The sequence below is a fragment of the Anas platyrhynchos genome, chromosome 3, assembly GCF_047663525.1.
Source record: "Anas platyrhynchos isolate ZD024472 breed Pekin duck chromosome 3, IASCAAS_PekinDuck_T2T, whole genome shotgun sequence".
Classification (NCBI taxonomy): Eukaryota; Metazoa; Chordata; class Aves; order Anseriformes; family Anatidae; genus Anas; species Anas platyrhynchos.
The window spans coordinates 23,521,394-23,545,490 of record NC_092589.1 but is presented as its reverse complement, the minus strand read 5'-3'; the positions used below and the strand labels follow the sequence as shown (position 1 = coordinate 23,545,490).

The 24,097-nt window shown below is 42.2% G+C and overlaps 1 protein-coding gene across 2 annotated transcripts; it reads left to right on the top strand.

Annotated features, from left to right (window-relative positions):
• The first annotated feature begins 1,736 nt into the window (after nucleotides 1-1,736).
• On the top strand, nucleotides 1,737-19,462 carry SLC30A10 (solute carrier family 30 member 10). Of its 2 annotated transcripts, none has more exons than XM_013105385.5 (4): nucleotides 1,737-2,293; nucleotides 14,548-14,631; nucleotides 17,864-18,103; nucleotides 18,844-19,462. In XM_013105385.5, exons 1-4 carry the CDS (start codon nucleotides 1,849-1,851, stop codon nucleotides 19,314-19,316), a joined length of 1,242 nt encoding a protein of 413 aa, XP_012960839.1. In that variant the 5' UTR covers nucleotides 1,737-1,848; the 3' UTR covers nucleotides 19,317-19,462. The 2 variants fall into 2 exon arrangements, with proteins under 2 accessions (XP_012960839.1, XP_038032276.1); XM_038176348.2 differs by lacking the exon at nucleotides 1,737-2,293 and adding an exon at nucleotides 13,650-14,260.
• The last annotated feature ends 4,635 nt before the right edge of the window (nucleotides 19,463-24,097 follow it).

Genomic DNA, 24,097 nt, shown 5'->3' with positions numbered 1-24,097 from the left:
TCTCTATTGACAAAATAGAGCACACTTGAGCACTTTAGCTCTGCTGAAAAGGTAATGCTTGGGCTCATGTTTTGGTAATTGAAACCTTGTATAAGGTAGGACTTTTGAGAGCTTGGAAGTTAGAACTTGGCCTGTTCTCACTGAAAGGAGAATAATAGTTGAAAAAATCTCACTTTTCATGCTATGTAGTTCAGATAAAATAATTTTGTTGAACATCACTTTCATGGAAAAAGGAAGAAAGCACCATAAAAATAGCTGGAATAAAATAGTACAAGTGGGAGAGGAAGAAGAGCATGTACTAGTTTTAATGTTGTTATTGGCTATTGTAAAGGTGTTACTGGTGTTCTGAAAACAGGGTGAACAAAACCAACCTCAGGAGTTGAAGCTGCAGTGTTTAGGTAGACAAATGACCATGTGTTAAAAATTACATTTGTTGGCAGGCAATGCTGCAAGCATACTGAACTTTAAACATAAATATTTTGGCTGTTGAATCCCGGTGAGCAAAAAATAAATGAAAATTGGGGGTGAGTGTTTGAGTTTTTGACCTTAAGTTAATTCAACTGGGTAAATCTAAGGCCAGCAAGGACAGTTGGTCAGTTCAGGTTATCAATGTTATTATCTTATCTCTCTATGGTGGTGCTGTATGCCATTTCCTTCCGTTTTATCTTGTAACTAACTGTGTGTATGTATCTACACAGATGAACTTTCCAAACAAAAACTGGATCATAAACTTTTCAAGGAAGGCACCTGTTCTTATCTATACTGCCTAGTTTGCGGTTAGCGGACAGATTTCCTTAAACATTCTGATTTGCGAGTGTGCAAAAACAGCAAGGCATACACTTGAATTCAACAGTCACTGCAGTGATTGGAAAGAAGAAGATCTGCTTCAGGTTCTTTTCACTCTGTTCCAGAAATGGCTCCAAATATAATCTAAGATTTCTGTATCTCTTATTTTCCCTTTAACTTCTGGTCGTGTTTTCCCCAAATCTATTTCTTTTCCTTGCAAGTTTAAAAGGATTACGATGGGATTTTGAGATGGGCAGGGATTTCTAAATAGCAAATAAAGAGTGCACTTTGGGTTTATTGTTCAACCTTCATGTCTACTGGCAACATATTTAGAAAATGGCTTCAAACCTGGCTCCATTTCCATGGGTAATGTTAAAATGTACCAACAGTACAAGCAGCTGAGACCTGTAGATTGCTAAAATGGAGGAACAATTCCTTTGTCTTCAAATGTGCCTTTTGGATGTTTTCAACTACACTCGCAAGCAGTGTGTGTTTACTGTGTTCTTAAAAATAACGTCAACGCAGCTTGGTTTTCAAATGTCTTTTTCCAAAGGTACGTAGGATCTTTTCAGACCTAAAGTTACTGACAACAGAAATGGCTGAAACAGGTATCAGAGGACATGTTTTATGTAAAAAGAAATGCTTTCTCTAATTGCTTAAAATTCTGGGCCATATGATCTCCTCTCTGTGCCTTATTTTCTTTCTGAGACATTGGGATCTGATCTGGCCCATCTTTACAGCAGCCACTGCCCAGAATCCCAGGGATCCATTTCTACAGCGGATGGTGCCAGTGCTCCTGGTATTATGTTGTTTTGTTTTTGTTTTTGCAGGACCAAAATGTCTCCTGAGGGTGGAGCACTCACGGGAGTGGAGCCTTCAAGCTGCCTTCACATGATGAATCTCACTAAGCTGCCCTTTAGACTGATTTATTGCTTTACCGCTGCCTATAAAAGTGGCTCCCACGTGTGAGCAACACTGACAGGCGGAGGGCAGAAGCGCAGAGGGCAGTTGTCCCACACGCAGCTCGGTCCCACAGACCTGCAGGGACAGGGAGCAGTAGGAATGGGTCGCTACTCGGGCAGGAGCAGCAGGCTCATCTTCATGTGCTTTGTGAGCCTGGTCCTTTTTGCTGTCGAGATCTCGGTAGCATACGTTGGCAATTCTCTTTCCTTAGCTTCAGATGCCTTTGCAGTTCTCTCCCACCTCATCTCTATGATCATCGGCTTGCTTGGGGTGAGGTTCAGCCGCATCAGATGGCACAAGGCAAACACCTTTGGCTTCTCCCGGGCAGATGTGCTGGGAGCCTTCGGCAACTCCGTTTTTGCTGTCGCTCTGATGTTCAGCATCTTCATCGAGGCTATCAAGAGGTACATCAATCCTCAGAAGACAGAGAAAGCTCTGCTTGTCCTCATTGTTGGGATCGCAGGTCTGTTCTTCAATGTGTTCAACTATGTTATCTTCATGGACTGCTGTTACTGTCGTGCACCCGAAGGAGACCCTGAAAAAGGTAAATAATCCAATACAGTCACTATGCATCTCAGCATGCTGTTTCCAATTAATGACTTTTCTAGAGACTGTTGACTGTTTTTCTGAGATGGGCAAGTAAAATGTCACTTTTTTTTTTTTTTTCCCATTTTATTAGCAACGGTAATGAATGCAATGCCTGTACGTGCTTCCCACTTAGTCTGTGAGGCAGCTATTACTACATGTGCTTCTCAGTAAATAATGTGTAAGTTGTGTATAGAGTGGCTTTCTAAAGTGAAGAGTGACTTGCTAGAGAATTTTTCTCCCTAATCCTCTGGCTGGCAAAACCTCGGACAAGCTGTAGTACAGATGTGCTATGGCCGTAAGGAGATTCTTACTAGGAAAAATGTATTCCTGAAATACCAGTTGTCCACAGTCAATAACTCTCAATAATTGAGTAATTCTGCTGTAACTTTTGTCCAGGACCTGATTATCTTTTGCAAAGAATTCACAGTTTTTATAAGACAAAAGAATAGGTCAAGACAAAAGGGGAGTCTCAGCCTTCTTTGATTTGGGGCTAAACAGTTGAGGAAACCTGTTCTGAGAATATTGGAACAATGAAAAAGTTGTGAATTCTTTGCTGCTGTTCATTAGCATGAGCTTTACAGGGAGGCAGAGGAGAACCACGGGTACTCCGCTGCCTAAATACTTTGTCTGCGTGCCTGCAAAAATGTCAGACTGCAAACAGTCCCTCGTCTTCTGTAAAGAATGTGCAGGAGGTTCTGTTGAGCTCGTGGAGGTGTAGCCTTTCAGTTTGTTTTCCTGATGACAGGTTTTTCAAATTTCAAATCTTAGCATAGGAATTCCAAATCCAAAGAGCTGAGGACCCTTTATTTTACTCCTGCAGAAAATGCCTCACTTTATTTCACGTAAGATAGATCTGTGTGTACACTGTCTCTTTCTCTGCACATGTGTATATATATTTATATCTACACACATACATACAACCATATTTCTTAAAAAGAGAAATATTTGAGTCGGGATAGGAACCAGATATTTGCAAAACATTAACTGGGCATCCTGGTGGAATAGCTGAGAGACCTGTCTAACAAAGCAGCTGCTTTTATACATTGCTATATATGAGGTTAAACTTGAAGGCTGGACAGTGCTTTGGAGGTTCTTGTTCTCTCATGCTGGAAAATAAAGTTTGTTAGTTTATATTTAAGTGTTTAGTATATTTCCTATATGACTTAAAGTGGAAAATATTTTTGTTCATTACAGCTACCTCCAAACAATATTAAAGGTTTAATTTTACTGGTGTTTTACACCAAAGCCACATGCACAGCTTTTGTCTGTCCATTTTTTCAGATGCACAATTCTTTAAAATTTGAGCTGCTCTTAGACAAAAGTAGTGGCAGGATGTAATTAGCTGGGAAGAGGGGAGGTGTGGGAGGGGGGCAAGAATGGGGAATAATGGTCTTTTACCTTTGGGACTGTCACCAATTCTTCACAAAATCATGATCTCTGTTTGTGGTGGCTTCATGGAGGAAAACCTGTTTCATCCCAGCAGAAAATTCAGAAAATTGTACTTCTGGGTGCAGTCAGGGGGGAGAAACACATCAGTACTTAAAGCCACAAATGGAGAGTGTCAGGCAACTAACTAGGAAATTAACCAAAATTAATGCAGTTGTGTAGGTAAATGCTGTTCTCCCTGGGCTTCAAGGATGCTGCTTGTAACAGCTCACTGGGACAGCACAGCCATGGACATACATCCAGATTTTGCTCTGAGAAATGCCTGGCAGCTCCATTTTGCTTTCAGTTGTATAAGCCACTGATGAATGTTGTGCTGTGCTATAAACACAGTGCATAGTTTGTCTAGGGTTTTGTCTTTTTTTTTTTTTTTTTTTTTTTCTGGTAAGGTAGGTCTTCTCTGCCTGTGGTAATGGCAAAACAATGCCATTTAGTACTGTAGAGAGAATGCTTATTTTTCTGGACTTGATTTTATAATCCTCACTTTAAGTAAAATTTCACATTTATTTCCTCTAATTCTACCTGAGTAGGATTTTTTTAATGTTTCTTTGAAAAGAAATGCTCAAAAAAATGTATTCTGAAAGCATATGAGTACGCTTTTACATTATACATATACTTTGTATATATATATTAAAAATGTGAAAAAAAAGAGGAATTCCTTCTCTTCCTGTCCTCATTCTGCATATGAGGAAAAGACACTTTCCTCTCGCTTAGGAGGCGGAAATCGAAGCAAATTTTCTGGTGTGTCAACAGCATTAGCAGAAATGGAAGGGGGTGGTCATGGTCTCTGAATCACCCTGGAGCAATCCAGTGGTGCGCAGGCGATACCCTCGATGACACCTGTGCAATCTCTCGACGTCCAGTGATCAATGAAGGCTAAAGGTTTGCGGAGAAGCTCTCTGCTTGCTAGGCTTTTCTGGGAAGCAGGAGAGCTGGCTTCAGGTCTCCGTTCCCCGTGTAGGGAATGGATTTAAACAGCATTCTTCTCTCTTTTATGTGATTTTGCTTCACTTTGAAAAACTCAAAGCGAAAAACAGAGTGGTTCAGTCAGCCCGGGCTGGGAGAGCCGTGCCTACAAGGAACATGGCCACTCAGGTCTGAGCGCCAGCGGGCTCACAAGCACCCACTCACCTCACCATCCTTTTCCCTTGTTCTGCCCCTCCTCATTCAGCTCACTGCAACATCTGCTCCTCAGGTTCTTGTCTTAAACACGTACTCTTCTCAAGCAAGCGTAAGCACACTTTCCTGAGCTGCCATAGCCAGCCTTCCCCCCTCGCTCACCCAGGCAGGCCCAGCCAACATCCTCAGCCCTCCGGCTGGGCTTGGCGTGCCTCTCATGCCTCACTCCTCCCTTTGCTCTGGTCTTTTCTCTGGTTCTTGCAATCTTTTGGCTCTCTGTCCAGGTCCTAAGTATTCATCCAATGCATTCTCCTTTGTCTCTGTAGCGCATTCAGATTCTCACTGGTCGTGTCTGCCAGCTGTAAGCACCCACCTCTCCCTGCCTGCTTAAATGATGATCTCTGAATCAATCCTGGATGGTGAGAGGGACGCCTAGGTCTGTCTTTGCACTTTATTTGGGCAGTCTAGTTTCCCATGCTACACTATATATTACAGGTATAAAATGTTTTTATACTCTACTGGAACTGCCCTGTAGAGGTGCTTAGGCCAGCTGGGCTGCCCACGGCAGCACTGAAGGCAGCACAGCCTGGTCATTGCTTTGACTGAAAATCCAGGAAGTAGTTCCTAAAACGCAGAAATATTAAAGCTTCCCCAGGAAACTTCTACCAGAATTATCATTCACAAAACACTCTTTTTACCGTTGCTGTTGGAAGTGACAGAGCAGCTTTAGCCAGAGTTTTCTGGCAATTTTGAGGTCTGGTATCTTTCACGGAAATGAAGATTATGACAGCGTAATAAGCAGCTGAAAATAAAATCAGGTTCTTACAATAAATACCAGACAATTGACCATACACTTTACAATCAGTCATAAAGGTGCAGAAGCCTGTTTTACTGCACACAGAAATCAGTTTACTTCTGTTTGTGTAGCTCAGTGTAATCATCTCTTCGGCTCATTTCTATATGATTTTCAACAGTTGGGGGACCACAGTTTGAAAAGCACCACATTAGTCTGGTTACAGTACTTCTCTGTTGTTTGTCTTGAGAAAAATAATAAAGATTTAATGTGGAGGAAACATTTGTCCTGTTGTCCTGTGATCTGTACTGGGGGGAAGGTTGGGGGGCAGTAGGGACTGAAGAAGACAGCGCCCAGCCCAACCTGTTCAGTACTGAGCCACGCATACAGCATCTGGTGCTGTGAGAAACCAAGTTAATCTTCTAATAAAAGGGCTCATGGTCCTTGCACAGTTCACAACTCATTAAATAAAGATAAGTGGCTTGCTTTTATGTTGGTAGCTGCAATGTAGCATGCATTTTACGTGAGCTTTTTACGTGATAAGACCCTGGGTCTTCATTCTCCTATCTCACTCTGCACCAGCAGCCTGCCTCTCAGATAAGAGGTAGCATGTAAGCTAGCAGTCACATAAATGGAAAACATGCATACTTTCTCCTCCTGGACCTTATGCAGAGTAAGAGTGTTTATTCTGAGCCTTGCTCTGAGGCATATCTCTTTTTGCTTTTGTAGGTAGGATTGGGTTGGGGATATATGTGTGTGAATGAACTGAGATAAAGAAAGGGAGCAGTTTTAACTGGCTGGGTGATTTGAGAGGGTTTTGTTGCTATAGTGTTCTGAACTCAATTTTTGTGTATATTGTTGCAAACATACTGATCGCAGGGTATGTGAGAACATTTATAGGCCAAAAGAAGTGGATAAGCGGCTGTTTGACCTGTGTCTTAATGCCATGGGCCATCCCAGAGTAGACCCAGTGAGCAGAACCATGCAGATATTGGAACACAATTGTATTTTGCTCTGCACTCGCTGACTGAGCAGAGCCAGCAATATATACATATACTACAGGAGATAAAAGTGCTCTAGGGATTGGAAATATTTTTAAAATGCTCAAAACTGTATTTTAAATGGAGACTTGGAGCTACACTGCTGTGTGACCACAAGCATAGAAATGGGTGCTCTGTTAGCACTTAATTAATTTTTGTATCCTCTTCCCATAAAGGCTGCCTTACAAAGCAGCTTGAGCTGCAGATCTCAAAACAACTCACTAAAGGAACTGTTCCTTTATCCCCATTTTTAGTGGTGTAAAGAAAATGTGACTTGACTGACACATCTCCCTGCAAGGAAAAATGAATGGAGGAAACCAGTGCTCAATACATGAGATTGGTCTGTCTCTGGAATGCAGAAGTCACCATGTAAATGCTTAAAACCAATCACTTTATTCACCTCCATTTAAGAAGAGAAGAATGCATTCTCTGGTCTGAACAAGTTTCTCTCTCAAAAGTGTTGCTGAACTGGTACCAGATTGCACTAGCCCGATGGCTTGGGGACTTTTTCAAGGAATGGTGAAGAGCCCTGGGGTTTAACACCTATAACAAGAAACCTTGGGCTTACCATGCTTTTCTGACATAAGCCTAAAAGCTGTTTCTGAAGGTCAGCATTACTACATCTATTTTACCTCTATTTCAAATATATCTTCATCAGGCTGACGCTATTCTTCCCTGAGAGCATTGATCTTTAGTAAACACTTCATGCCAATTCATGCCCTGACTGCATTTACAGCCAGATGCTGGTCACATGTGCAGAACCCAAGTTCACCACCAAACAGTTGCTGCAGTCACACAATGCATCCTCACAGATCTGTGCTACCTATGTAGTGCACCATGGTATTCAACTCCTAGATGTTACCAGAGTAATATATATAAATAAGGGGACAAATGTCCTTTTATATGTGTTTATTTCCATAAGTCCCAGAGGTGTTAGGGTACTGGCATGCAGGTAACCAAAGCCCACTCTAACCAAATATCTAGATTTTCTGGCTTTGATTTCTATAGCATCACTGGAGTTAGTCCTCTCAAGTAGAACAAAAAAGCAAGGGAAACTCTCAAAGTAATTTTTAGCATTTATCAAATACATAAGACTGGACACATATCTTTGCTGCATGTCTTCTTTACTTTAATAGTGTGCCAGATAATCCTCACCAAAATCTTCCAAAGTTTTTCTGAGCAGCTACCCCCAAGGTGACCAGATCTGTGTTAACATGTTAGCTGAAGCTGTAATACAGAGTCTTCAAGACAGGTGGGAAGAGACTATGAAAGTCTACATAGCAGCATGCTTTTCTGAATTTTCTTCAGTTGATCCTTTTTTTTTTTTTTTTTTTTGAATGCTTTATTCTCCTCAAATAAGCCTCAAAAGCTGATCTAAGGGGGAGATGTTTCACTTTCCCCAGTTATTTTCAAGCAGAATATTTTGCATCCAAAGAAGCAAACCCAAATATTTTAGGGCTAACTTTTGGCCAAAATGGAAAGTGCAGGATGAGCATTTTTAAGTCTGTAAGGAAAGAAAGAAAAGTATCCCTGCATGGTCTAAACAATCATATAAGGGTAAGTTCAAAACTTGTGAACCCAGATTCCAACAGTAATGGTACTACTGAACTTTGGGTATCTACATTCTCTTTCAACCTTGAACCAACTTCATAGTAATGGCACAGACAGATTGGCTGTGTTGCATCACAGTATCTGTGGTGAGTTGTAAGGAAATGAAAGGACTGAAAGAGAACTAAGTTCAAAGTCATAAACAGTCTCAATACAACAGCAATTTTAAGGACACAATATATATGTTCATTGCTATTGTTTTATTTGGACAGCTACTCTGCATGGGTACGGTTCTGTTGTTATTTGCTTTTTCTTTTTTTCTTTTTCTTTTTTCTTTCTTTTTTTTTTTTTTTTTAATCAGCTTTAGACTAGAAATGCTGCTGGGACAGAAAATGAAGTTCTTGCAGTAGGACTCAATATAATTTACAATGATGAAATCAGTGACTGGCAGTCTTCTCCTCATGGTCTGTGCAACATGTTACATAACTGCCTGGTTTCCAAAATTAAATCAGGGTTGGAAAGGTTATGTGGGAATATGTAGATATGGGAAATTTAGCAGAAAGACACATTTTTAGAAGTGAATTATCAAGTAGTCAGAATATTCAAGAAAGCACTAGCCAGGTGGTAGAGCATATACTGACTGGGTATGCCCTGAAGGAGGTGGAAGGTGATCTCCGCCTGGGACAGCCCCAGAACTGCTGTGGAGAGTCACAGCTGCCCTGGCAGCAAGCAGGAGCTGCCACCTGTGCATGCGGCAGTGGAGGCTGGCAAAGCTCTCACCCAGACTGCCGAGTCTTGCTGGAGGGACAACTTTTAGGTTTCTGCTGTCTGAGTGAAGCAGACCTAATGATTTCCCTTCCTTCAGTCCTTCAGCCCTTTGTTGTGTGCCAAGAAACACCTTTCTGACATGACTAGAGCTAGAGGGAGATACAAATCAGTGAACATACAGTGCCCAGGAAGAAGAGACCTACAGAGTGCCCTTGTATCAACTGTATTGTGCAGTAAAGTTCGCTGGTGTTTATTTTGTGACTCATCTTGCAGTCAAATTTATCTGTGACAGAAGCCAACCACATTGCTTCCATTTATGGATTTGACCCAATATTCCTAATCTGCAGAAATACGTTTCACAAAAGATTATTTTACAGAGCCTGTCAGAGCAATTTGCTGTGCAAGGTGCAGGCAAGAACCTCCCAAGGCTGCCACCAGGTGTTGTTGGAATGGCCATGGTTTGGGCTCTGTACAAGAAGAGAAACACAAGCACAAAGGTCCTGTCTCACTCACGTGCTGGATTTCAGGCTCTTACAGACAGAGATGGTCTTTAAATGCGATGTGCCTAGTGTCAGCCTTGGCTTCTCACTGCAAGTGCAATAGTTTCTTCCTGCAGCCTTAAAGAGGCACGACTCTTCTTCCTCACGTCTGGTGGTGTGTGGGCGTTTGTTTCTTTCATCCTTTAGGTTCTTCCCGAAATAGCTTTTGTAAATCATTTTACTTTTATGATAGGTTAAAAAGTAATCTCAGTCAGGACTTTGATAAGCAGCATTAACTGATCTTTCTTAAATATAGCGTCCATAATTACGTCTTTGTTTTGGTGATTATTATTATTATTTTACTATCTAAATCTTATAGCAACACGAGGCTGTGAGTAATGTTATTTTCATTCTTCATTCAGCAGTGGAAGGACATTACTGTTGTTACTGCTGCTACTGTTGTCTAATATTTCATAATAATTCAGAGATATCCTATTTTCAAAGGCTGGTAATGGCTTCTCTGCAGGGAACAGCTAAGTAGATTTTAACCTGTCATCTTGAAAATAGGTAATTTAAGGAGGAGGTGATCACAGCCTGCAAAAGCATGAGTGGCATGGGGAAGGTCAGTAGTCCTTGACTGTTCATTCTGTTCTCTGATTCAAGAACTAAGGATCCAGGTCCAAAACAGAGAGAAAGAGGTGAAGTCACCATGGGTAGAAGATATGTTAAGTTTACACTGATGAGTGAAAGGCTGGGCAAGTACATGGAAGAAAAAATCATTGAAATCTACTAGATGCAGAGGTATCTAGCTCAGAAACTCAGTTGAGCTGAAAACACTTGAAGGATGGAAGAGTATTATGGGCGAAGTATCGTATAGGGTATGATATCAATAGGAGTTGGACTTGATGATCCTTGTGGGTCCCTTCCAACTCAGGATATTCTATGATTCTGTATATACTTACTCTACTCTTACTGCTACTTAAGCATCCCACGTGGCCAAAGTTGGAGTGGGCTGTTAGATATAGGGGATGACCCCTCATGGCTGTTTTACCTAAAAGTGTTAATAACTGGTGTGCAGAGAGCCTTGAACACTTGACACAAAGAAATCCTGAAGCTTGCAAAAGTGCTTTGGGACTTTGCTGTTCAGAAGGAAAGTTGTCTTGTTCAGAAGAATTCTACCAATTCCTGCTTCTGATTAGGGTAGGGAAACTGCAGCAACAGGTTTTCTAGCAGTATTGTAGCTGAAAATGAAGTTGACAAATAATTCAAAAAGCATTGGACAACATTTTCTGAACCTGCTATTAAGGACTTGTTCAACTCAGTGTATTCAGAAGTAGAGGGAATGGGGATATTTGGGCTGGTTGTTCTGTTTTATAGCACATAGCTTGCTCAGGCAATCTCAGTTGTGGAGGGGGGAGTGGTACTACAGCATTATACTGTTGGATGCCTACAGTCAGCGTGAAACACACAGGGGTGCTAAGCACTCTGCAGAACAATTGGGACCATGGCTCCTTTCTAAAAGGATTCAAGGTCCAACTTCCCAGTACTGAAAGTGGATTGGTGCAAGCGGAACCACGGTGCCCACAAGGGAAATCCCCGGTAAAAGGGTTGGTGGCTCCTATGGGCAGGATCAAGCCTTTCTTTAGGTCTATGTGGAAGGGAATCCAAATGCAAAGGAGCAACAGGGATAAGACCCATTATTCTGGAGAATGAACCAAATTAATTATTCTTGTTATTGGAAGTGACTTGACTTACTAAACAAGAATGGTTGATGTAAATTTGTTCAGATGATAGTTTGGGGAGTTTGTTGGAAGTGATTGTGGTGCGTCGAACAGACCTGGGGAGCTTTGTGGGGTGCATTATGGGGTGACTGAAGGCTTGGGTTTCTGAGAGGTTTCCGACCAGAGGTTTTCTAGCAGCCACAAGATGAAGGGAAAGTTCTTTGCATGGATAAACTGGTCAGAAGCCAGGAAACAAGAAGCAGGAGAAAATGATCATGTTGAAAGAAGTGTTCACTAAATGCTCCGAAGAAACGTTTGCTAAGTGCTCAGAGGACAGAAAGTAAATCAAATGTTGGGCAGGAGTGGGGAAAGAGTAAAGACCCTTATCCAGAAGAAGGAGGAAAAATCAATGGATCAGCAGACACAGACTTGGAGCTGAGGCTCTCAGCAAGTACTGCTCCTGACTTGTTCAGTGAGTCATTTTTAATTGTGCTCCATCTGAGGGAACTTAGTCACAACCTTATTTGGTGAAAATAATATTTTTAGCATGGTTTCTTCAAAGCAACTGCGATATATGTATGTTTTTGAAGTGAGTTCTGGGCTATGACATGTCATACTTTTCAAAGAGAATGAATGTATATTTTGCACAGGAGGATTAATGATGTTTCAGCTACTGTATTATACATACTCCTAGAACAGGAACCACTGATAATTCATTCTGGTTCTATGCAGTTGCAATAAACTGGGCTTTAGTGATTTTTCTGATTGTAAAGTGAAGTGCCAGAGGCAGCGTTTGCTATCATTAATTATACTAAAGAATATATAGGCTGTCTTCTTTAAGTTTTTGCTTAAACTTCTTGTAATTTGTGCATAGTTTTCTTCTCTCTTTTTCCAAGTTCCGTCACGCTGCTTTTTATCTAGCACTACCATTTAAAGTCTCTCATCATATGTCGCTAGGTCTAATGTTGTAGCTGCAATGTGCGTTGATGCAATTGTGCTATCTGCTCACACTACTGTGTTTGTCTTTATAAGCTTTTATTGAAAGTCTTCTTTTCAATACATTTATTTTTATGCATCTGTTAATTTTGAATATGGCAGGGTACTTTCATCACTTGGGCACTGAATGTGGGAAGGACGTAGACAACAATGTCCAGTAACTGGGAGTTGTGCTTGTTAATCCTTGCAAATACATGAGAGGTCATACCCTGGATGGCTGCTTATGTCCACTCCACAACTTGAGATGTGTTTTGGGTTACATTATAAAAAAAGAAAAAAGTTTTGGTTGTGTACACAGAATTTAGATGGAACTAAGAGGCCTCATTTAAAAGATGTATTTAAGCAAAGCATTGAAGTTAGTTAACAACAGTACCAATGCAATTGCTTTGGACTTAAGATTCTCGTGGCATTTAATTAATTTCTGGTTGTAGATAAGAGCAGCTCGGTAGGAGGGACACGACAGCGTTGCCCAGCTGTGCTGGTCCATAACCTGATTGCACTGTATGGCTTGTCAAGCGTGGTGAAATGCCTGACGTGGCACTTCAGCGCTGATTGTAGTTGTGGAAGCACAACTCCAGCACTGCTGTGTGTTGTGGGTAACAGCAACACTCGGCATCTCACAGGGTATAACTTCAAGGACCTTATTTTCTTTAGGCCTCACATCTTTTATTTAAGTTTACTGTGCTTAGGCCTGGTTCTGATTTTCTTTCTTTATCTGCTTCTGAAGTGATAGAGGAAAAAATAAATAAACCGCATGATGACCCCAAGCCCAGTTTGGGATCGCTGTAGTCTAGTGACATCGGCTGTTGTTTCTGAGGACCAAGCAGTTGCGAATGGCTTAATTTCCTGGCACCCCCTGTAATCACCAGCCGCTCCCCCCGCCTCAAATCGCTGTGTCGGCGGCCGGGCTCTGTCCTCTTCCCCTGGCAGGCAGGGCTGCCACTGTCCCGAGGACTGTCACGACAAAGCCCCCACGAGGAGCAGAGCGATCCCCGTGCCGGACACACCCGCACGAAGCCTCCTTTTCTCCGCGGGATGGCGCACACCGCCCCCGGCCGCCGCCCGGCCCAGCAGGGGGCTCTGTCCATCCGTCTGTCCGTCCGTCCGTCCGTCCGTCCATCCGTCTGTCTCCCCCCTCTCGCCCTCCTCTCCCGAACCGTCGGTACCGCGGCCGGGGCCGGCCCCTCCGCACCGAACCTCCCGCCGTCGGGGCGGCGCGGGGGGGGCTCCGGGCGAACCGGGGGGGGCTCCCCCCGAGCCCCGACCTCTCCTCGCCGCCCGTGCGGGGCCGTCCCCGGGCATCCCCCCCGCAATGTCCCCGAGCCCCCCGTAGCCGCCACCGCCGGGGCTCCCCGCAGCCCCCCGGTACGGGCGGGGCGGGGCGGGCGGGGGGCGGGCGGGGGCGGTCCGCGGGGCGGGGCGGTGCCGGCGGCGTTAAGGGCCGTGCCGGGCCGTGCCGGGCCGGGCCGGGGTCGCTGCGGGTGCCGGCGGCGGTGTCGGTGCGGGCCATGGGGCGGTACTCGGGCAAGACGTGCCGCCTCATCTTCATGCTGGTGCTCACCGTCGGCTTCTTCGTGGCCGAGCTGGTGTCGGGCTACCTGGGCAACTCCATCGCGCTGGTGTCCGACTCGTTCAACATGCTGTCCGACCTCATCTCGCTCTGCGTCGGGCTCACCACCGGCCGCATCGCCCGCCGCAGCCGCCGCGGGCCCCGCGCCACCTACGGCTACAGCCGCGCCGAGGCGGTGGGCGCCCTGAGCAACGCCGTCTTCCTCACCGCCCTCTGCTTCACCATCTGCGTGGAGGCCCTGCTGCGCCTGGCCCGGCCCGAGCGCATCGACGACGCCGAGCTGGTGCTCATCGTCGGCGCCCTGGGCCTGGCCGTCAACCTGGTGGGGCTGCTGGTCTTCCAGGACTGGGGCGCCTGCTGCCGCCGCACCCCGGCTCCGCCGCCCGCTGTCGCCGCCGCCCCGACGGGGGGGGCGCCCGAGCCGCGGGACGCCGCCGACCGAGCAGGTGCCTTTCGGCTGCAGCCTCTCCGGCCCCGCTCCCCGTGCCCCCCGCTTCGCTCCCGGCCCGGCCCCGGTCCCCCTCTTCCCAGCCCCGGCTTCCCCCTGCCCGCCCCCGGTGCCTCCCCTCCCCGCCGGGCCCCCCCCTTCTATGCGCGGCCGGCCGTGGGGGTGCGGGGTGGCCTCGGGCTTGGCTTCTCGTCGTCTCTTGGAAAGGAGCTGGTCTTGAGAAGGTTGATGTTTTTTCTGTTTGTAGAACTTATACACAACACAGCGTTTCTTCTTTGAATGCAGGTGAATCCCCAAACGACCAAAAAAGCCCTGAAGAGGGGTCTGGGAAGAAAGTAGAGAAAAAGTCCGAAGCCTTGAACATCAGAGGTATGTATGGCATGGCAGCAGGAGGCTAATGTTGCATTAACTTTAAACACTTTTTACCTTCTGTCTAAATTTCCCCCCCCAAAATGTCAGTGTGAGATGGAGCTGAGGACACCTCTGCGTGTCTGGGCACAGTTAGCAAAAAGGTTTTGGTCATGTGAGATAGCATGGGTAATGGCAAATCAATGTGGTGCTGGTTTGGCTCATTTGGGATCTGTAGAAGACTGCAGCTGGACTTCTTGGAAAGGAACAAAGCTCCTTGCACTTAGCTCAAGCCACTAGAGGCCATACAGGAAGGTCATGCAGGTATCTGTGAGACTTTTCTTTGTCATTGCATGACTAGTTGGGCGGTTCTCAAGTTTTAAACGCTGTTAGGCAGAAAACAGAGCTTCTTTAAATCCCAGCAATGGTAATCACAAGTTTTGTAGTCAGCATGAGGAGAAAGGTGTTGAAACTGGTATCTCTGCATGTGTTTTTTCCAAGTCCTTGAACTGTGAACCTCTTCCTGAGAGAGCCTGGGACAGAGTCAAGCCCCTTTTACGTTCTGCTTTGGCAGATCTCTGTTATCTGCAAAGAGAAACGTTATGACTACATCTAGGAATAAATTAACCAAGTCCTTGCATACAGGTATTCATATGCATACAGATTTATGTACCTATTCCTAACAGAAACGAAAGTAGTGTATTTAACAATGATTTTCCCTTCTAGGAAAGGGCTGTTGCAAAGACAAAAATAAAGTGATAGCCTCAGGCTTCTTGTGGTCACATAACAGCATATGAGAAGGTGTGGTGTTCCTCTAAAGTCATACAAGTTGGCATCACATGAATTCATCTGATGAGGTTGTCATGGCAGTCAGACACCTATTTTTTTGGCTTGTTTATCTGTTTATTCAAAACAGATAAAAAAAAAATTATGCTTGCAGAGTTATGCAAATATGTGTGTAGGGGAGGACACCTTGCAAACTAGAGTGACAACAGTTGCCTGAATATTTAGGCACTAGTGTTGTTGGCTTTTATGGCATTAGAGTGCTTTGAGTATTGGCATAGCAAACTGCCATCTTCAGGGAAGGAGGAGAGAAGGATAAGAAACCAATGGGTGTATTTTAGGGAAGGCTGTATTTGCCTAACTACAGTGTTTAAGCATACTGATGCTGGCAAGTGTCAAAGATGTCTGAAGCATGAGGAGTTCTGTATCAGTTATTTTAAGATGTCTGGCTTCCTTGAATTTTAAAAAGATGATTTTTTCTTTAGGAGATACTTTAACTTTGTCTTTGCAAAATCTATTTTTGTTAGCCAGCATTACAGATGTGTCTTTAAAATTCAAAATTGGTTTTTGCTTTGCTGCTGGAAGTTAATTACATAGCTATACTCAGTTAACAGACACTGTTAACTGTTGTCTATACGCTGTCTAGACACTGCTGTCCATAGTCTTACCTTAATGACTATTAAATAAAAATTGCCTTCCAGTTCTGTTTTTATACCTATAGCTTTTGGGGGTCTACAGGGAAATGGGATCGCTTCTTTTCCCTCATGTAATGCATAACTGAGACATATATATTAACCGTATTAACTTTGCCTGTCAGTTAAATACACATTTTTCAAATTTTATATTCTCAATCCATAATTTTTCAAAATTCTTACATGTGTGCTGTTTTTTGCAATTCAAAATAAGCCTTCCTGGAACACTCTTATTCTTCTCAAGCCCCGCTCTTCAGTTAGTTACCTTAGAAATTGCATCCTGCCTATCCCTCTTGTTAGTGCAATAGCTGATGGCACATGCTGAATCCAGATTATTTATAAATGAAAGAGGAAACACTGCAACACTGTTACGGCAAGTGAAACCCTGTGGGAGTTTGCCAAATGGGGCAGAATACTCCTGACTCCAGCAGAAAGAGCTGGATTCATTGCGAGTTTATGCTTTCTTATCTTATCCAAGTGGTTCCAAGGAACCCCAATGGTTATTGCTTCCATTCCTCATGCTAAGGATCTTCATTCCTGCATGGAGCAGCAGCATGGGCATGGTTCTAGGTCTGAAGAGACCCAGAATCCATCATCTCATGAGTCAGAACTCTTAGCTGTGCTGTTAATGAGTTTCAGAGGAAGCCATTCGCAGCTTCTCTGGCCTGGAGGAAGGGATTACATTGGAGCGGAGCTTTGGAAATTGCTTGTAATAGGGACGTTAAAAGGAGTTGGCCTGTTTTATTCTGTCACATCCTCTGAATAAAAAGTATTGTCAAAGGAATTAACCTCATATATATAGAGGTACTACAGATTAGACACGGGTTGGAATGAGATCTGTCTGAATAGTAAAGACAGAAAAAATTGGAGTGCTTTTTAGCAGTGACAGGAAGAGGCAAGATTATGCAGTGAGAAAAACAAAGAAAAAAATGAAGTTTTTAGACTACTGTAACTGTAGCAAGAACACTGCTTTGGTCATTGCACTTGAAAGAGCAGTGAAGAAAGTTATTACAAGAGACTGTTTTCTGTCTTTATCTTGAGTGCAAAAATATATCTATAGACATAAGAAGTGGCACACAGCATTTCTCTGAATTTAGAATAGTACATGCACATTCTTTAAAAAAAATGAACCAAACAAAAACACCTGTGGCATCCATACACCTAACTGTTGAACTGGGTTCTTGTCTTTTTTGAGTCTGAGTGCTAGTAGTGTTGGTGGGACAAAGTTTAATATAAGTAATCAAGCTTGATCCAAAAAAATGGAGTTTGGGAGCAGTTGGAACTGTAAGAATAGTCATTCCTTACATTTCACTCGTGTAATTTTTTGGGATTTCAACAGAGTAGTAGAAACTGATTGAGGAGGAATAATTATTAGTCACTGGGGGTGGTCTCTGGCTGACTTAGCTTCCAGGGTAGAACTGATAGATTTAGTCATCAATTTTTAATTGTGAGTTGAGATTTCACATGCCAGGATCTCTTAATAATCTGTAGGCATTTAGGCAAAGACACTTTGTGTTGCCATGGCATTGGAGTTGGACTGCAGTTGCTAGTGTACCCTATGTGTTTAATAATGCATCCCACTTAAGCAGCTGTGGTTCGGAGTCAGTATTTCCCTTGACGTTTTGTTCTGAAAGCTGTTATTGAAAAATCTGGTAATGATTTGAGTGCTTGGAATATTGCATTTTTCATGTCAGGTAGAACAGACTTGAAAAATACAGCATTATAGCTGCTCAAAAAAAAAGTCTGAAAAAACTAATGGAATTTTTCATTTGTTTCAGGTGTTCTTTTGCATGTTATGGGAGATGCACTTGGGTCTGTGGTTGTGGTAGTTGCTGCTACAATTTTCCATGTACTTCCTCTGGGGCCTGATGCTCCTTGTAACTGGCAGTGCTACATTGATCCAAGCCTGACAATAATTATGGTGGTCATCATCTTGTCTTCTGCATTCCCACTCATCAAAGAGACCTCAATTATTTTGTTGCAGATGGTTCCCAAAGGTGTTAATATGCAACTACTGAGTAAGTCAAATTTGTTGTTGAAATGCTATTAATTTTAATGATAGATTTCAATGCATATGTTATTTCTGGAATGACATGTTTGGAGTATTTACTCATAATAGCCCTAAATTCTCAAGAACTGTGAGGAAATGGTCACGTGCCTGTGTCCTAGCAACATGACTCAAATCTCTTTGGATTAGTTAAAGCATGCATTTTGAGAATGTGGTACTCCAACAACATCAAAAATACCAGGTCTTGAGCTGTTAATGCTTTGTGTGGGGTGTTTGTGAAAGAAACAGCATTGAATTATAATATTTCCTAGCCCTGCAGTGGCTTCTTCTGAAGGCCTTCCAAAACAGCTTAGAAAATTCTTTTAAGACTGGCTAATTTTGTAGCTCTCTAGCACTGTTTGCACTGGTTAATTGTAGCATAGCACATATGTCTTTCTGGAGTTGTACCATGCTCAGGGCTAAACAAACCAGAATACGTGGACCTTGGCCAAGGAAGTGGTACTCTAACATTGCTTCTATAAGGTGTGGGTAAATGGCCGGTGGGAAGAGATGGTATGGGCTCAGAAAGAATGGAGGGGACTGCTTGCGTGGTCATGTTGCATAAGAACAAAAGTCAGCAGGTAGCAGATGTATGTTATTAAGTACAGCTCCTTGAAAGACAGTTTGGAGACAGCTCTTTTTGGATTAGGTTCTAAATGAGGCCTAGCCAGCACACCAAACCATCTAACATCTTTGTCTTATGTTTTCCAGCTGACAGACTAGCTCGTGTACCAGGGGTTATCAGCCTTCATGAGGTGCATGTGTGGGAGCTTGCAGGTGGCAAGAATATTGCTACTCTTCATATCAAGTGCCAAACCCCTACTGATTACCAGGACGCTGCTTATAAAATAAGAAAGATTTTCCACGAAGCAGGGATCCATTCTGTGACCATCCAACCTGAGTACATTGACTGCAAGACCTCCCACCTGCTGTGCAGCTCACCCTGCATCTCAAAAGCTTGTGACTCTCAGCTCTGCTGCAGTCAGCAGGAGGCACCGCTGGCTAAAAGTAATGGCTATACTGAGAAAAATGATAGCTGCCTTTCTGCACTGCATAAAGACAATGGTTCAAGTAAAAGTGATATTGAAATCCCTATTGAGTGTGCACTGACAGAGAATAGTGTTAAAGACGAGAAAAATTGTGAAGTGTCTGACAAGTCGCAGTTGAGCAGTACGCGATTTTAAACAATTTGGTCTACTCTGTAAAAATTTTTCATAGAACAAAGGTGTCCAGGCAGGAAAGCGGGTCATCAGTGGTTGTAGCTGAAGTTAATGTGGCAAAAAGATTTCTGTGCTTTAGCTGTAAACCAAAATACACCTAAAGAAGCTCATATCTGAAATAAGGGTTAATATTTCCATGAAAAGTGTGCATTCATCTAAACGTTTTTCAGATACAACCTAACAGAGTTCCTTACCAAACCATGTGTGAATTCCTGTTGTTAGAGTGGATGAGGTGTATTGCTGTCCACCCTGGTGCTTGCAGTGTATGACCAGTGCTACTGGGAATGAAACTCTTGCCTTTCTGTCAAAGTGAACTGTTTCCTGAGAGCCCTGAAGCAAGTTAATGATTGTACTGGGCTGAGGTACTGTATGTTTATAAAGGACTTATGTAGAGATGTTTTACTGATCCTTAAAACCCACTTTGCATAGACAGTTCATTTTTAGCAGTAACTGTTGTGCTTCTGAAGTGGGTGAATGAAAATAATGGTGTCTGATTAGAGGGGAAGCCCTTGGGAAGGGTTGGCTTACATTGTTTTTGTGACCCTGTATGTAGGGACAGAGCAGAATCTGGTCCTGCTTCTCTACTAGAACTGCTGGAGCCAACCTAATCACAGATGAAGGATGCTAAGGAATATGCTCTGTGTCATGAAACTAAGGAATTACTAGCATTGTTTCTATTGATTTTTGGCAAGCAAAAATGCAAGTAGTCATCCAATTAACTTTTATCTTGTTCATTGTTGTGATTAAACAACTCAGTTCTTATCCCTTGCCTCTTCCCCCAACCTCCCAAGCAACAGAAGTTATAATAGCCACAGTCTTAATTCATTGTTGTGTGGAATGATTGCAGTATCTTTAACACTGAGCATCTGTCCTTATTCATGCTGAATAAATAAGCTAATGTGTCTATTACGAATAGTTAAAATTCTGCAATTCTATTATTAAGAGACAATTTAATATTAATTGAGAAATTCCATTTGAAGTTTTTTAAAACAGTGTTATAACTTACAGGGAGCTTTTGTATAATTTATATATATATAGAAATACTGGGAGATTTTCCTATTTTAGTTTCAATTATTTCTAGTTGATTTATTTAAGTCTACGCCCTCCCCTCTGCCCTGCTTCTCCTTCCCAAACCCAAAGGTGCATTTTGAAGTATTTAGTGAAGCATTTCCATTCTCCTTTTTGCTGCTTCTTTTTGAAGACATGCAAGGGTGATTTAAGGAAAACAAGATGACTTGCCCTGTCAGCAGTGTTGGATTTTGGTCTGGTCTGCTCCCCAGGTTTTTGGAAGAGGGGACCCACTACCTAATACTCACTGAGTGCAGTGCTTAGCCTCACTGTGGATCTGATCCAGAAGCTTTCAAATACATTTTTTTTTTTCAAAAGCAGCTTTTCAGCTCCATATGGCCTGGACAGGCTATTTAGTTATCAGTTCACAGAGACACCTTTAAAAAAAACAGTGGTGTCTTTACCTCAGGGACTGCTTAGTGGAAAGGGCAAATTGATTTCCTGCTGGGCTGAGAAAATACCAGGGCCTGGTAGGACCACAACTGGCTCTAAAGCAGCCAGCTCCTTAATAAGGATGGTTATGTTAAAGTCAATGAACATTAAAACACACAGCAGGGTATTTTGCTGCTTGGAAAATGATATTTACTGGACCAGTGATTGCAGTCTAAATTGCACACCTCTAGGTTTGTACTTACCCCTTTTGAACCAATTCTTGGGTGAATTAATGTATTTTATAGCCTTTCATGGTAGGTTTGTATTATATAAATTAAACTATTTGTTAATAACATTAAAAACTTAATCCTCCAGTGTGTTTGGTTCTGTTAGCAGCAGCAGGATTTTGCTTTGCATTTGTTGCACAAATTAATGTAAATCAGGAAACATTTCAAGAACTGCTCTGTCCTTTTAAAGTGTGTGGCATGAAGTAAGCTCATGCTTCTGCTCTTTTTGTACTTATTTTCATCTACTGTGATGTTTAAATGGAGGAGTGTAGATCCAAATAACAAATGTATTTATAGGTTTGCTTGTTTTCTGAGAACTGGAGTAGAATTTTCCCCAAATAACAACAAAGTCTGTGCAGGAACTTACCTCCAAGATATCCTCTAAAACAAGCACCCTTTCATAATTATGCATTTGTGTCTTAAATCAGGTAATCTTTTTATATACACCTTTTACTTAATGGTTGAAAGATGGAGTGTCAGTATTGTTTTACCCTGGAATTAGAGAAAAAGAATATGTGTAATATTGGGGTATTTGATAAAATGGACTATCTTTTTCTCTATCCTTCCGGTGTTTGTAAAAACAGTGGTTATCTATTTTTTTAAGTTTTTAAAAGTGGTGTAACCTGAAAACACAATGAAGTAACATTCTTGAACTTTCATGTCTGGTTGAACGTACTGTAATTGTTGTCTGTGAATAAATAGGAAAATACCAGGGAATATAGAAATCTTCAGGTCTAGAAAACAGGCTAAGTTAAAAAATGCTTTATTAGCAAGCAAAACCAGCAGAGCTATGTTACTGATGAGATGAACCTTGCATTTTCTATGTAGGGGCTTTCAGGGTATCCAGATAGGGTTTTTGACTGAATATCCTGGCCTGTCGTTGAGCCCTGCAATGGAATATTTTTGTCCTGTTTTAAATGTGCGACAACTAGCTCTGCTGGGTGGTCCCTTTCTACTTTCATAGAAGACATCATTCCAATAAGTGTCTATCTTGTGTTGGCTAATTTCCCTTCAGTTGTTAGCATCTCTTCCAATTCTCCTGAAGTATGCTTACCTCATTTTGAAATACAGTATGCTTCAGTATTTGCACTTACCTGTGGCACTTATTCTAAATTCAGTCTTGGAGCATATTGCATTGTCATAAATTCTCCTTTCTGGCCTCTTTAACGTAATTGCTTTTTTTCCCCTCCAATTCAGTAATGTAAAGTTTCTGACTGTTGCAAGTTGATTGTGCTACCCTGTCCCCTTCAAGTACTCCCTTCTGAGTTCACTGTTACTGCAGTCAGATTTTCTTGCAGTGATTTCCGCCCTCCTCCACGTCCTTTAGCAAAGGAAATGTGCTTAAAACACAGGTGATTTTTCAAACAGCTGACTAGCTTATATATAGCAGGTTGTGGATCTGGGGGACACAAGTGACTTAATTGTATGGCAACAAAATGTGCTAGCCTTGGCAGATAGTTCTGGAACAAGAGTTAAATCTGGAATAAATTAACATGTATGCATACATGACATTGTATGCAAAAACGGTTTACTGGCCTTCATCAACTGTGGGCCTCGTTTAAAGTGAATTCAAACTTTTGTCACCTTGTCATATGTTCTTTAACCAAATGTGTAAATTCAGTTGTTAATTCGTTCTTCAGCAACAAAGTGCAGATCTTGCCTTTGCTCTTCTGTGTAAAAAAGAAAATATAACTTTGGTCTTTTTAAAGCAGTATTGTCTTTGTTTTGCCAAGTTTTGAGTTGATTTCCTTGTGTCCTTTGAGATACTGATTTTTAGTCCAGCCATTTTTTCCTTCCTCCAAATGTTCTTTATTTTTTTCTTTTTTTCTTCTTCAATAAAAGCAGATCAGTTTTGCTATCCTTCTGGTCATGGATATGTAACACAATTTACAAATACCTCTTTTATGTACTGGCTTTTTCTTTTCCACTCCATTTTTATTCAAGTCCCCCCACTGTCTGTTCTTGCTGTGTGATGTACTTTACCATTGCAAACCAATTGTTTACCTTGTTCAGTTCTTCCCACACTTTCCCCCCTTCCGTTCTCTATTATAATGCTTACCTTCCTGAATGCACCCTTTTATTCTGAGGCCAAGGTCTGTGGATGGGATTATCTAATGTCCTTTCTTCAGCATAGAAGTGTTGTCTACAGATTGGGACTCAATATATTTAAATTCCACCACACTCCCCCTGAACCACCTTTTTAAAGAAAGTTGGTTTCTTAACCTCAGAAGGTATAATGAAGTCAGGGGGGTCATTCCTTAACACCTTAAGGGAAAGTTTGGATTGCTTGTTAGAAAGCAGATAAAAGGGATGTTTCTGGAAAAGTAATCCAAATACTATGAAGATTTCTATAGGTTTTAGTATTTACTCTGCTGTACAGTGGAAGCACTTTGTGTTAAATACTTTATTTAAACGGTGACACCTTGATGTGAGGATGTCACTCTATGAAGTTGTTACATTTATGGAGTTATGTTGCTTAAAACTTACTTCAGCATTTCTGTTCACGATGTGATTTTAATAATGTGCCAAAATGTAATTTCCATGATTGCTGAATCAATGAATTGTAAATCTCACTGTGGTTCTATTAACTGTTAGTAGAAAACTGAATTTTATGTACAGTTTTTTTTTTTTTTAAATAAAGTTTGAATGTGTTGTAAATAAATTGCATTTTTAAATAAACACATTGTTTGTCTAGTAGCAATAAGGAGTGTCTTCCCTCTCCTTAGCATCAGTGTTGTCATCTGCTGCCTGGGGCCTACCTGACAATGTCTGATTCTTCAGTTGTCCAGGTAGCTACACAGTTTTTTTTTTTTTTTTTTTTATTTTAATAAGGGAAGGTTTGAAGGGAGTGGTAGTGCTTGGCAAGTTGTATAAGCTTAGTTAATGTCCCTCAGCCTGTAGCTGGTAGAGCACTAGTGGTTTGGAGGACACTAACTCAAATCTGTAAAATTAAAATCTATACATTCAAGGAAAAATCAATTAAACCCTCAACATTTGTTTTCTGTTGTTAACCTAACT

What these genes read in the sequence shown, in the direction of transcription:
- SLC30A10 (XM_038176348.2), top strand. Translation starts at nt 13,753, where the DNA reads ATGGGGCGGTACTCGGGCAAGACGTGCCGCCTCATCTTCATGCTGGTG. An exon ending in GGACGCCGCCGACCGAGCAG is followed by an intron (nt 14,261 to 14,547) that starts GTGCCTTTCGGC and finishes CTTTGAATGCAG; the next exon opens with GTGAATCCCCAAACGACCAA. An exon ending in TGTTAATATGCAACTACTGA is followed by an intron (nt 18,104 to 18,843) that starts GTAAGTCAAATT and finishes TATGTTTTCCAG; the next exon opens with CTGACAGACTAGCTCGTGTA.